Consider the following 14,488-nt stretch of genomic DNA (forward strand, 5'->3'; position numbering starts at 1 on the left):
GTAAGGCAAAATGGCCTTTGAGTTTTCATAAAATATGAATTCCAAAAGAAAAAATGCACTATGGTGAGAGTCTGAATGTTTTTAATGTAGAGAAAATTAAATCTGCTTTCTATACCTAGGACAGCAGTAGTATATTACCTGTGCAACAGGTACCTAAGCAATGAAGAGATTCTGGGTAGAAATACTGGGGATGGGGTATGTAGGGGTTTGCAGCTTCTTTGTGCTGGTGCCAGGTCAGAGTTTCGCATTAATATTTATGATGGAAGGACCCAACTGAAGCTGGTATGCCATCTCTCGCCTTCTTTTAGACAATTGTATTTAAAAGCTCTCACTCTTGGGTTGTGATCCCGTTGCCGGTCCTGGTCTGGTACGGGGGCGACACTGAGGGTTGCGATCCGTTGCCGGACACGGAAAAAGACAAAAAAAAAAGCTCTCACTCTTGGGTTGTGATCCCGTTGCCGGTCCTGGTCTGGTACGGGGGCGACACTGAGGGTTGCGATCCGTTGCCGGACACGGAAAAAGACAAAAAAAAAAGCTCTCACTCTTGCAAAGTTATAGTCACTGTGTATTTACTATATTAGCAGAATTAAAAACATTTACAAACTTTTTCAGCTTTCACATTCCTCTCAGGTAGAAGGGAGTACGGGGTGGAGCCTGCTCACTGGGCTCTCGCTGGAGCAGGATTAGGGTTCGGGCTCGGACAGGGGACGGCAGGACAGAGGCGCTAGGGGCGGCACTTGGTGGGAGAAGCCTCCGTCTGTGGTAAACGCGGTGTGACATTTGGAAAGTACTTCAGCCACTACAGGAGTACGAGAAGTAGGCACAATGAAAAATCACAAAAGAAAACCTTTTCCCTCCTTTCATATCATTCTTTCCCTTTTATTTTTGGATAGAAAAAGGGCAGGAAGTGGGGCAGACGGAATTTCTTTACACATTACTTTCTCCGGTAAAAGCTCTCACCATTTAGTTTGGAAAGACCTCAAATAAAGACAAAGGAATTAGGGTGTGTAACCACTGGAGGAAATATAGTAGGAAAAAAAAATCCCCCGTGGTCTTTTTTTCTTCACACCATCTCATTTTTCTTTTTCCTACCTAAACATGTCTCAGTCCAGTTAAGGAGGATAAAAATACACGTCTTCACTCTAAATTGGAGTAAGTACCTTAACTGTGCTTGATGGTGGAGTCTGGTAAGATTTGGGACATTTCCTTGAGGGCTTCCAGTTTAACTCAGGAATTCAGTATTAAGAATTTCTCAGGTATTTTCAGTACAAAAACTATTATCTCACAAGAAAACTGCAAAAGACAGCTAAAGGGACAGGAAGGACTCAGGAATTACAATATCTACCTTTTTTAACAATAACTTTTAAAAAACACTTAAATTGGCACTTAACACTGTTACTCAATAATAAAAAACAACACAATTAAAAAACGGGCAACGGTTTTAAATAGACATTTCACCGAAGAAGATATGCAAATAGCCAGTATGAAAAGATGCTCAACGTCATTAGTCATTAGGAAAGTGAAAATCAAAAACCACAGTAAGATACTACTTCACACCCATTAAGACAGTTATTATTAAAAGAAAAAAAAAAGAAAAAGGAAAATAAGCCTTGGTGAGGATACAGAGAAACTGAAGCCATTGCACATTGCTGGTGAGGACGTAAAATGGTGCAGTCATTACGGAAAACAGTACGGCAATTCCTCAGAAAGCTGAACGTACAATTACTATGTAATTCAGCAATTCTACTTCGGGGTATGTATCTAAAGGAAGTGAAAATAGAAGCTTGAACAGATGTCTGTAAATCAATGCTCACAGCAGCATTATTCATAACAGCTAAAAGGTGGGAACAACCCAGGTGCCCTTTGATGGATAAATGGATAAACAAAATGTGGTGCATCCATATGATGGAATATTATTCAGCCGTAATAAGGAATGAAGTTCTGATACATGATGCAATAGGGATGAATCTTGGAAGACTTTTAAGCTAAATGAAATAAGCCACACACAAAAGGACACGTCATATTTGATTCCACTCATATGAGGTACCTAGAAAGTAGTCAAATTCATAAAGACACAAAGTGGATGACAAGTTAGCAAGGGCTGGGGAGAGGAGAAATGAAGAGTTACTGTTTAATGGTACAGAGTTTCTGTCTGGAAACAGACAGAAGTAATGGTTACGTAACATTGTGAATGTAGTTATTGCCACTGAATTGTACATTTAAAATAGCAAATTTTATGTTATATATATTTTACCATGATTAAAAAAATTTAATAATGTAATATACCAGAAACCTTTAAAGTCTATATTTTAATTGGGTGAACTGTATGGTATGTGAATTATATCTCAATAAAGCTATTTAAAAAAAGTGCATTCAAAAGCTTAAAGTGGCACTGACATGCCTGACTTTGTTATCTTGGCTATAAGAGACTTTCTGTTTTTAATAAATATGCCAAGAAAATAAGAAATGCAAACACTGAATGGTAGCCATTTAACATTCACTTGTGATTCGATGATCATAAAACACTTACACTCGAACTTGGAAAGAATTTTCAACACAGTAAAACCTCTTTAGTACAGCAAGCATTTCAGACCCTCACTATAATTCCTCTGACTGCAGTCAGTTAAATACAAGCATGTTGTCAAACTGAGCGGATGTGAAAGAAAGTACTGAACTGCGCACGACTTAGCGGCTACAACCACTCCAATGCTCTGCAATGAAAAGGAGCACAGAGCAATAAGGGACAGAGTGGCAATCCCATCACATAAAATAACACTGCAATAAAGGAACCTGCAATTAAAATCACTACACTCTGAAAACCTTTACACATGGATGAAATCAGTCTGTTTATTAGTGTTGTAACTTAAGATGAAAAAGCTGTCTGAACAGCAATTTGGTAAAGCAGACATGTGGCGATAATTTACATTTAGCGAAATGTTCACACCTTATGAGATGTGCTAGCAACAGGGTCAAGGCCCCTGGCCAGAGAGCGTACTTACTGGTTCAGTGAGGGTGCTGTCCTTTTCTAAAAACTGCACTACACAGTACGCCAGCTAAAAAGTAAAAGGAGAAAAAGCATCAACACTTCATGTCCATGTGGTGCAGACAGGGCTGCTGTGACTGAGGTGCTGCCCACCTGGTGAGCCCACAGGAGGTTCTGAGTGGGACCGATGCTCAGCAGATAATTCTTTCCCTACCAATCGGTAATAAATTGGAATGTTAAAAAAAAAAAAAAATGAAAAATCAGGAAAGTCTTTAGATGACCACCACCACCAAGTCAACCCAGTGTATGGGAAGTTTTTCCTGTGGTCCTTTTGCAGATTATAATGAACAAGTAATCTAACAGCTGAGAAAAACCAAATTAAAATCTGGTTCCATCTGGGCCGGCCCTGTGGCTCACTCGGGAGAGTGCGGTGCTGGTAGTGCCGAGGCTGTGGGTTCGGATCCTATATAGGGATGGCCGGTGTGTTCACTGGCTGAGCGTGGTGCAGACAACACCGTGCCGAGGGTTGCAATCCCCTTACCGATTAAAAAAAAAAAAAAAAAAATCTAGTTCCATCTTAAACACCTGAAGTGTTAGGTTCTTTTGTATACCAATTAATTCAGTAACTACCTGGCTGGATATTACGATATTACCAGTTAGTAGCAATCAGAAAAAATAAGTAAATTATTTATTTCCCGGGAAGCCACCGTTACTTGAATCGGTTAAAGAATAATACACTTTTTGTAGTTTATCCCATGCTGCAAACTCCCAAAGTGGGGCGTGGCAGAATGCAGTCTTGTGCATCTGTGAATGGATACTACAACCTCGTGCCAGGCCCCACGACAGCTAAAAGTGAATGTAAGAGTGAAGGAAAACCAAGTCTCCTAGGTAAATGCAGCCAACTAACCAGTTAGTAATCGTTTACTGACCAATTTTTTAGTATAACTGTAGTTAGATTTCTGCAGTTTTAAAAACCTAGTTTTTGTTTGTTTGTTTTTTCTTTTTACTTTTTTGTGGGCCATTTCACTGGCCATGGACCTATGGGCTTTTTTTGTGAAGGTACATTTTAAATCACATTACAGAAAACTGTTCTCTGAGAAGTCTTCGTGGACTCCTTTCAGAGAGTTAGTCACTCCTTTTTCTCTATGCTTAAAACTAATTCAAAAATTCCGTATCCCAGAGATTTTCCTGAGTTTCTTAACAGGAATCTCTCTTTACCCTTTATTCTTTCAATAAAGGGCCAGAGCCTTCTTTCCAAAGTCTATAATGTGGTATAAAAACCAAAAAACCAAAAACCACTCCAGCTAAAAGGCTGGGTTCACTATCTTGAGTTCAGTCCTATTTCAAGGATGACAGCTGTCCCCACCCCCGTCCTCCTTACCTGGGGATGGTAGACACTCAGAGATTTCACTTTGTGCAAAGGTAATAACACCTTCAATAAGAAAATCTTGTGCTCTTCTTTCAGCGGTAAGGCAAATCCATTAATTATACTGTGAAAAGAGAACTTATTTGGTTTAAATATTTACAAATTCCAGATTTTAAACAAATATCTTCCTGTTTTGCTTTCAGTTTTTGTTTTCATCATGAAAACCCAGAAGGCAAAATATATGTTTTAGAAAAAGGAGGATACCAGCAGAAATTTAAAAAATAATTAAATGCCTTCAAAAAAGCACAGTCATTTTTAATCTTTGCAACTATAAGATGATTTTAAAATTCTGGATTTATAAGGTATCATACAGAACAGCAGGAACTCTTGGGGGCAAAATCTCCTTCCTTAGACAGGGACAAGAAGACTGGAAAGCTTCGGTGGGACCCCAGCTCCAGGTGCCCCCATACCCAGCACCTTCCCTCAGGCTTTGTCCACCTATGGGCATCCACGCTGTCCTGGTGTAATTCAGGTTTATTACTCTAATGCTGGCAATAGAGTCCAAGTGTGTGCAGAATGGGTACTGGTTAAAAATCAGATAGAAAGCTGTTCCCTTCTGCAAGGAAAGGGGGTCCATACTGAGCCCAAAGAGACTCCAAACTGAAGTTTTTGTCTCAGACATTGACTAGTATATTTACTTGGTTTTATAATTAGGCAAATGCAGATAGATGTTTCTGGGAGCCTCAGAAGCCCTTAGAGCAATTTCTAACTTGGTGGGGCATCGTGGGTGCTGCAGGAAGGCTGAACTCAAGGCAAAACTCCTCTTCTGGAAGGAAGATAAACATAATAAATCCTGGGAGTGGGAGCGGCACAGTGGCCCTTATGTGCGGGATGTGGCAGGCTGTGCTGGGCACTTTGCACAGCTCACCCCACCCTTGCAACAACCTAGGAGGGAAGTACGATCGTTCTTTCCATCTTAGAGAATTAACTTGCCCAAGGTCACACACCTAGTAAGGGGCACTTCCTCAACCCCTCACTACACTACACTGAGAGAGAAGCTAGGCGGAGTGTGTTGAAACTAATCAGAGCAGAATTCTCAGTGAGGATTAACATTTTTTTCAAGTTACAGCTAAAGCAGCAAGGATGGTTTTTCTCAGAACTACTGGGCAGGACTATATCCACCGTAGATACGACAGTGTTCTGTAAGGAAAGACTCTTGTGTTTAAACGCTGTAGGGAGTGACTAGATCCCACAAGAGTGCCTGGCTTCTTCACTGCAGGTTCCTCAGAACCTTGATCCTAACGTGCACTGATTCCCCAAAGAGGCCCAGGAGAAAGGCACTGCCAAGATTATTCACCGTGGAGCTGTTTGGGAAACGGTAGGTTAGGAGATCTAATATAAAACCTTTAGGCTATCTATTTAAAAAAAAATGATAGCAACCAAGAACTTTACTTGGATTAAGATGATGAAAGTTTTGAAATGTTTATTTTATAAGTGTACATACGAAAAACCTATAAAATCAAAGCGATCTGAAATATTAACATTTCCTCAATATCCCAGATATAGAACCTATTCTCTTATAAGCTTCTAATATAAACCTTTTTAAGTTTATTTTTAACATTGCTGTTCAGGAAAAAATTGAAATTGTGTTTCCATAGTAATGATACTCAGGTATATGAAGTAGAATCTACATATGGAACCACAAAAATGGGAGAGATTTGTCATTTGGTGTGTTCTAATCCAAGAGGTCACCAACCTCTTCCTTAAATGAAATTTTATTTAAATTCTTTTAGAGAATGGTTTAAATTGCCTTGCTTTGGGGAAGAGGGCAGTTGAAGGCAATGAACTGTCACAAATTCCATCTACTGCCATTTGCTACCAGTAACACAGACACTTACCTTCCCAATATTTCCAGTAATTCTGCTATGCCATTGTGATGCTCTGTTTCATAAATAAACCTACAAGAACAAGTAGTCAATTAGAACTGAACACTGAAATAACAGCTAGAAAGACTAAAATCCTCTGAATAAGAAAACAATGCTTGTAGGAGGGAAGCACGTAGCCAGGGAGCAATAAGCACCTCTATTAGAGAAAACCTTCCTGGGTGCAGAAGCTCATTGTTAGCAAGTAGCCCCTTCAGGATCCAAAGAAACTCCTTCAAGGTTGGACATGTAAATGCCTAAAGGGCAGAGGGCCCATCTTACTCAAATTTTTTCCCAATATTTTATTATGCAAAATTTCAAGCATGCAGAAAAGGTGAAAGGATCTGACAGTGAACACCCATATTTCCACCACCCAGACTCGACCATTAACAGCATGCTCTACCGGCTTTACCACATGTGCATCTACCTACCATCCCTTTAACTGATCCATTAATTCACCTTATTTTTTTGCTGCATTTCTTTTTCTTTCTTTCTTTTTTTTTCCTTTTTGTCTTTTTTACTGGCCCTTTTGCTGCATTTCAATGTAAGTTGGTGTCTTACTCATTTTAAAGCCTGCAGTATTTAGCACAGTCCCAAGGGCAGAATTTTTTACCTGAACACCTCTCGTACCATCCTGCCTCCTTCCCCACTGACACCCCCCACCCTTCCTCTACACGCTTCAGATGCCACCTCCTGAAGGACCAGTCTGCCTCAGGCCCTGGTTCTCTCCCTTCCTCTGAGAAGTCTCTGCCCACTGTGCCCACCATGCAGACTTCCAGGGGAGCACCTGGACCATGTACCCTTCTCTGTCTCAGCCTGTCTCCCTCCAGATGGGACTGCTGCGGGGACAGGGACAAGGACTTCTCGTTACTGTGTTCCCAGTGGTAGGACCAAGTCTGGCATCTGTTTGGTGCTTAAAACACGTCTGTTGAGTAAACTGGGGACAAGGAGAGGAAACAGGGACGTGTCAGGAAACAAGAAAATTTCCTTCCCTAGAAAAGATTCCCATAGTCACAAAGAACCCACTCCTGTCCCACGCCCTAGCTCACCTGGTGTCGGTCTAGGCCAATACAGGCAGGGTATTCTGCATGAGGTGAGAGAGGCCTCTGAAAAAGCTTCCTGCCTATCAGGTGAAAACTATACATTTAGAGACAGCTCTAGGCCAAAAATAAAAGTTTGTGAAGATTAAAAAAAATCTGACTCTGAAATTTTATTGTCCATGTTTGAAACAAATGGAATAGTGATCTTAAGGTAAAGAGCAGGCCAAACATCCACAGATGTGAGATATTTCTGAAGAAGGGGTCCTAACATTTTTATATTAACAAATGACCAGTATTTACTAAGAGGTTGGCACCTGAACTGGGCCCTGAAGGAGAATTTTGACAGATTTTAAAAGATGGGGGTGTGCAGGGAAAGAATTCATTTGGCTAGAACAAAGGTCTCTGTGGAGAGGCTTCAAGGCAGCTTAGACAAGCCGAGATCCAGCGCCCAGGAAGCAGAATGACTGAGCAGTGAAACAGTAACATGAAAATGAAAAATGAATCTGGCTGCAGCCTGAACGTGAGGCAGGAAGTCACTGTGACAGGACCTGGGGACCTGGCGGTGTAACAATGACAGGCACGATCCCCCTGAATGGAAAGTGTTCCCATCACACTGGCTTCTCCTCCCCTCCTCACTACTGCACCTGCCCCGAGAGCTTGGAAGCTGCCACTAGGTGGAGGTCAGTAACCCAGTGTGTCTGCACTGACAAGTGCTTCGACTCATAAAACTCAACCCGAAGGCTCCCTTTGGCTTCATTTGTTTTATTTGAAATATTTAAAATAGTTCAAATGCACAGTTACGACTTTGCGTACAGCGAAGACATGTGCTTCAGGTCACTATTCGTCTCGCGGACAGCCTGTGAGCCGTGCAGGCGGCAGGTGGGACCCGCACCCTCAGACGTGCTTCCCATCTGTCACCACCAGCTTTGACATCTAAGTGAGGGTGGCGTTTAGCTATAAGCCATTTCATTTTCCTAAATCAACATTACTATATTCTTATTGATAAGTTCTGAATTCCTCATTATTTTAACCTGATTTGAAGTAGGTACATGAAAGAGAAACTAAGGACAGTCCTTGCTTTTCCACAGGGAGACAAAGCAGGAGGGCGTAAAGTGGAGGGCGCCATGATGATCTGTGCGGAGCAGGCTTGAGTGTTCCTTGCTCTTTCAGCAAGAAAGGAATGAGACCCTCTAAAAACTGAGCTGGTCCCTGCTTGTCATAGAAGTCTCCAAAATGGATGGTGTCAATTCCCTTCCTCCCTATAGGTGTGTTCTGCACCTCCCAGAAAGAGGTGGGCTCTGTCTCCCCTCCTTTCAACCTGGGCTGTCCTGAGGACCTGCTCAGACCAATGCAAAGGGTGGAAGTAACTGTACCAGTTCTGGGCCAAACCCTGAAGGACCGGCAGCTGCTTCTTCCTTCTGGGAAGAAGCCCAAGCACATTAGGCAGAGATGCCACATGGAGGGACAGAGATGCTCAGCAGCCGTGCCACTGAGGCACAAGAGAAGAGGCCACCTTGGACATTCCAGCCCTAGCAGACAACATGTGGAGCAGAACTGTCCCGCTGAGCCCAGTTTAGATGACAGAAATTGTGGTTGATTTAAGCTGCCGAGGTGTGGAGTGGTTGGTTAGGCAGCAAAAGAAGCTGCCCCACTGTGCCCACCTGGCCTGCAGGTTCCACTGTCTGCCAAAGCTGGCACCATGAGTGGCCTAAAGCACTGTTTAACTCACATTTTAAACAGCTGACTTGAATGAGAAACTATAGATATAAACAGGAACTTTATACCAACATTTTAAGTTGATTCAAACGTGCTTGAAATATTTTTTCTAACAAGATATAGCTGTACTATAAAAAACTTAGACGAGCTGAATACATCCCTGAAGATCTTTCTCTTTCTTTTTTTCTCACATGAAATGAGGAAGGGGTGTCACTGACGATGGAGACCCAAACTAATTATGGAATCTAAATAATACGCTTGCTTTTGATTACATATATCAAGATAATTATAGAAAAGTTACTAAAAACAAAATACAAAAATACCACACTCTATGTTGGGAAAACTGGATATCCACATGCAGAAGATCGAAACTAGACCCCTACCTCACCATACACAAAAATCAATTCAAAATGGATTAAAGACCTAAGTTTAAGACCCAAAACTATGAAACTATTAGAAGAAAACACAGGCGAAATGCTCCATAAAATGGGAGTGGCCAGCACGTTACTGAACAAGACTACAAAGCACAGGAAACTAAAGCAAAAATACACACATGGGATTACATCAAACTAGAAAGCTTCTGTTGGGAAAAATAGGAAAATGTCAGGGCCCCTCAGATGTTCAGAATCTTGCTGAGCACTTGCTGTAAATGTCCTCATGTGTTCCTTGTTACTACTTAATGTGAGGTGTGTATGGGCACCCAGGTGTCCAGGGTTGTGGACTTAAGTGTAAAAGACTAACAGCTCTGATCCACAGTGCTTCTCAGAACTCTCAGAGAAGCCGCTAGTACGGTTGCTCCTAGATCTGATTAAAACCCATTCATTTTTCTATACCCACGGCTCCCAGAACCTTTTTTTTCTACTACCTAGCTCACAGACCTGTGTGTGGAGGGTTTGTAACCCAACCTGGGCAACAGACCCGAGGGGTCTGTAAGCCCTAGCTTTACAGCTTCTGCACAGAAAGGGACACTGTCAACAATGTGAAGAGACAACCTACAGAAGGGGAGAAAGTGTTTGCAAACTACATATCAGACAAAGTGCTAATATCCAGAATCTATAAGGAACTCAAACTCAACAGCAAAAAACAAACAATTAACTAACCCAATTAAAAATGGGCAAAAGACCTGAACAAACATTTCTCAAAAGAAGACATACATATGGCCAATAGGCACATGAAAAAATGCTAAACATCACTAATCATGGGGAAATGCAAATTAAAACCACAATGAGATATCATCTCACTCCAGTTAGACTGCCTATTAATCAACAAGACAGAAAATAACAAATGCTGGAGAGCATGCAGAGAAAAGAAAACCCTCCTACATTGTTGGTGGGAATGTAAATTGGTACAGCCATTGTGGAAAACAGTGCGGAGGTTCCTCAGAGAACTAAAAATAGATCTACCCTATGACTCAGCTATCCCACTACTGGATATATATCCAAAGGAAATGAAAGCAATATATCAAAAAGACACCTGCACTCCTATGTTCATTGCAACAATATTTACAGTAGCCAAGAGACAGAATCCACCTAAATGTTCACCAATGATGAATGGATAAAAAAAAAACCGTGGTATATCTACACAATGGAATACTACTCAACTATTAAAAAAATGAAATCCTGTCTTTTGCAGCAACATGGATGGAACTGGAAACCATCACGTTAAGTGAAGTATGTTGGGCACAGAAAGACAAATACCACATGGTCTCACTGATACATGGAAGCTAAAAAAAAAAAAAGTGGTTCTCACAGAAGTAGAGAGTAGAATAATGGTTACCTGCGGCTGGAGGGCAGGGGGCAGGGGGCAGGGGGAGTGTGAGTGGTGGACTAATGGGTACAGAGCTATGCAGTCTACCCTAAGTGAATCAAGGTGCAGGACTGAAACAACACTGTACCCCGCAAATATGTGCAAATAAATGTTAAGAAAAGAGACATTTTTACTATATATATATATATATATATAAAATATATAAAAATATAAAAATATATTTATTTTATATATATATTTATTTTATATATATAAAACTCCCCAAACACCCACACTCGCACTGAGACTTTAGAGAGAACTGGACTAAACTATGTGTAATAACTTTTGAGTAATAACCCATTTAAGTACTTGAGTTATTAAATTAAGACTCTTTAAGATATGAAATGTTTTCTACTTCCTTAATGCAGATGTTCAATGATTTGTGATTCTGCTATCTGAACAAAACCTACTAGTAACAAGTAAACAAAATACTTTAGGAAGAATTTTAATTTTAGGCCTAAAAGACTGGAATTTAAATTGTACCTGTTCTGTGTTTTGATAGATAAGTACATCAGCCAAGTAACGATCTCGTTAAAAAGGAGGCACTATATATAGCAAGAAATATAAACTAGGAACATCACATTCAGGAACATGACGCCATTCTCTGGTCACATACAGCTGGTGTCAGGTCTGGGCCACCTCCAGCCCTAGGCTCCATTATATGAACGGGATGTGGGGAACTCGGAAGGAATTCAAAGGAAAGCCACACACACAATGAAAGGCCCCGACACTGAGACGCCCGTCAGGCGGGAGATGAGCGAGAGGAATTAGACCTTGATGGCTGCAGTGGGGCAGGATGCGGGAGCCTCCGCCGCTGGGCTGTGCATGGGCTGAGACAGCATGAGAGGAACTGCGCTGGGATTCCCAGAGAGGGCTGCTGGGCTCCGAGGGTGGGGCCTCTGCTCCCCCTTTGCTTCCCCTTGCTTGGTCATCCCCCAGGCCTGTGTGCTCACCGTGGCTGAAATACAGTCCCTGCTCTAGGTGACGGCCTGCACTGTCATCCTCACAGTGGCCCTGGCCCTGCAGCGGGACTGTGTGAGACCTGCATACTTCCTTATCTCATTGGGAGGGCAGATGCTGTCACACAGTCCCCATCACTGCCAGGATCTATCACTACCTTGAGCCATCCTAGAGTCAGGTGCCTTAGAGTGATGAGCCAACCCGAGAAGCCAAAATCTGTAGAATAAACTGCTGCCATGATGGCTGCCTTCGTGGGAGCCTGACCCATCCACCAGGTCAGGCAGGCTTTCCCGGTTAAGGGATGCTTTGGGAAGCCTGGAAGGCTGAGGAGGGCTGGTGGAAAAGGACTTCCCAGGCGGATCACACAACAGCTGCAAAATCCTGATGTGAGAGGGCCTGGAGCACGAGTGGAGAGGCAGGACATGGAGAAGGCTGGCCACACCCTGGGACCTCCGCCCCAGTTATCCAGACAGCGACGGTCACATACTTGTGGGACTCAGGCAGCAGGAAACACAGATGTCAGTGGACTGGAGGGATGTTGCGACCTGGCAAGAGCTGTGACTAGGGATGGGGAGGACGGGGTGTGTGAGGGACAGGGAGGGTCAAGGGGTCCCGGCAAATACCGCATGTGGAATGTTATGGCAAGTTCTTTTGTGAACAGTGGGACAAGGTCTGCAGACACTGACAGGACAAGGTCTACAGTCTTTCTCTGTGGTCCCATGGGCCCAGAGAGCGGCAAGACACTGGACAGCTGTCCCCTCCACCAGTTGCTTCTAGCAGGGTTTCCATTCCCTGCACAGAGGGCGTGTGTAACCTCTCACCTGAGTTCTCAGAGCTTCTGTGGTTTTCTAAAGACTAATTATTTCACTCCTCACCACCCCCCACCCCACCCTGAGATTAAAGGGGAAGAACAAGGTAATGCACTGGTGGAAGGAAAAAGTTAGTGTGGACAGAATGAATTCATCCACATTTCAGTAGAAATGGGAATAAAGGAAGGATGTGTGGTGAGGCGTAGTGGAGCCGGCCCAGACAGCAGGCAGAGGGGGCACTGGAGGGGGGCAGGACAAGCCCAGCCGGGCACACTGCCACAGTGTAACCTGGGGTCCACCTGGACAGGACAAACAGCTGCCCTAAAATCACCCCCACTGGTCCTTAATCTCATGTCAAAGGCAATGATCAGGGGGAGCATTGAGTGTGAAAATGAACTTCGCCATGCACAAAGACAAATGTCATCCATGTATGGACTTACCTATAAAATATATTATTTATCTGTTTTCTGATGTAAGCTCTCAAGCCTAGGAATTTCCCATAGATTCTGTGAAGGGTGGTTTTAAGAAAATCTCTCTCCCGAGGATCTTCACTGTCAAAGAGCTCTAAAAGCTTCAACAAGAAAAAGACATTTAGTGACTCAGTGTTACACCTCTGCAGATAACAGCTTTTGTAGTTTCAGCTAATCTGTACCTTACCTGCAGTACAAACTTCTGATCAATATATTTCTTTGCTATATTAGGTTGGAAATCTGGAGATTCTAAAAATCTTAAGAAAAATTCATAAACAAGCTAGGAGGAAAAAAACAACAGTGAGTCAAATAACATGGTATTTTATTAAATGGAAATTAAAAAATACACCATGAATTGAATCTTCATTTGCATGCAAATATTAGCTTTTTTAAAAAACACATTATCTACAGAATTAATGCTAAATTACATGGTTTAATTAAATTATAATTGATGACGAATGGAAATTAAAAAATACACCATGAATTGAATCTTCATTTGCATGCAAATATTAGCTTTTTAAAAAAACACATTATCTACAGAATTAATGCTAAATTACATGGTTTAATTAAATTATAATTGATGACAGTAATTACTTTATTTAGTAAAAACCACAGACTATACCCCTAAATGGCATTTAAACAAAATTATATCTGTGACTGATGCTACCAATGGTCAAATTACAGTGTTCAGAGACCACCGTGCACAGCTGCCACAAACCAGGCTATGACCAAACCCTGGGTAGGATCCTGCAGTGCCGGGCACAGAGCCAAGCAGACGGGAACTCGGGGGCCACGAGGGCAGAGGGGCCTAAGGTGCAGACACTGACCACAATCACCTGCAGTTCTTCCCCTTCACCAAGGGGAAGTGCTGGGTTGGACAGTGTGGCCGGAGCTACTTATTGAAACCAGACGCCGTGGGTAGGGAACATCTGGCTACCGAGATGGCCTCTTTCCCTGTTTGCCGCACTGTCTAATTCCCTCCCATTCTCTCCCCTCTTTAGTTCCCTCTGGTGGATGCCCCGCCCTCCTCTTGGGCACATCTGGCAAGTGACCTGCCTATGCTGGCCTGGCACTGCCTACCCAATCAACCTCCCACCTTACAAAGGCAATGGAACTTGGGGTGAGCAGTGGGCACACAGAAAGTTGCCTAAAACTGGGAGGTGTCTGCATAGGTCCTCTAGGCTTGAATTCAGTAACTATCAACAAAGTGGCCATTTCCACAGAAAAAACACTGACAATTCCACCTTTGCAGATTGTGCAAAGTGTCCACATACACACACACGCACACACATGCACTTTGCTCTGCTAAAATATTTTTCTTATATGTACAGACTTGCAAGGACTATGCCACTGAAGATCGGAGATCACTGAAGATCATTTGCCAGCACCTAAAGTGAGGCCCTGGGCCAGTACACC

The 14,488-nt window shown here is 42.6% G+C and overlaps 1 protein-coding gene across 2 annotated transcripts in view; it reads right to left on the bottom strand.

The window, feature by feature from the left end:
- Window positions 1-558: 558 nt before the first annotated feature.
- The window catches only part of LOC103604169 (serine/threonine-protein phosphatase 2A 56 kDa regulatory subunit gamma isoform-like), an 85,623-nt gene continuing 71,693 nt past the window's right edge, over window positions 559-14,488 (bottom strand). Inside the window, exons 4-9 of one of the 2 annotated variants that reach the window (XM_008588750.1) lie at window positions 13,260-13,352; window positions 13,043-13,173; window positions 6,248-6,307; window positions 4,365-4,473; window positions 3,000-3,053; window positions 559-799 (exon numbers count right to left, since the gene is read on the bottom strand). In XM_008588750.1, the coding sequence (XP_008586972.1) occupies window positions 725-799; window positions 3,000-3,053; window positions 4,365-4,473; window positions 6,248-6,307; window positions 13,043-13,173; window positions 13,260-13,352 (522 nt within the window). In that variant the 3' untranslated portion in view covers window positions 559-724. The remainder of the gene's footprint in view (window positions 800-2,999; window positions 3,054-4,364; window positions 4,474-6,247; window positions 6,308-13,042; window positions 13,174-13,259; window positions 13,353-14,488) is intronic. The other variant, XM_008588751.1, reaches the window with a different exon arrangement.

This window comes from Galeopterus variegatus, unplaced genomic scaffold, assembly GCF_000696425.1.
Source record: "Galeopterus variegatus unplaced genomic scaffold, G_variegatus-3.0.2 Scaffold5019, whole genome shotgun sequence".
Classification (NCBI taxonomy): domain Eukaryota; kingdom Metazoa; phylum Chordata; class Mammalia; order Dermoptera; family Cynocephalidae; genus Galeopterus; species Galeopterus variegatus.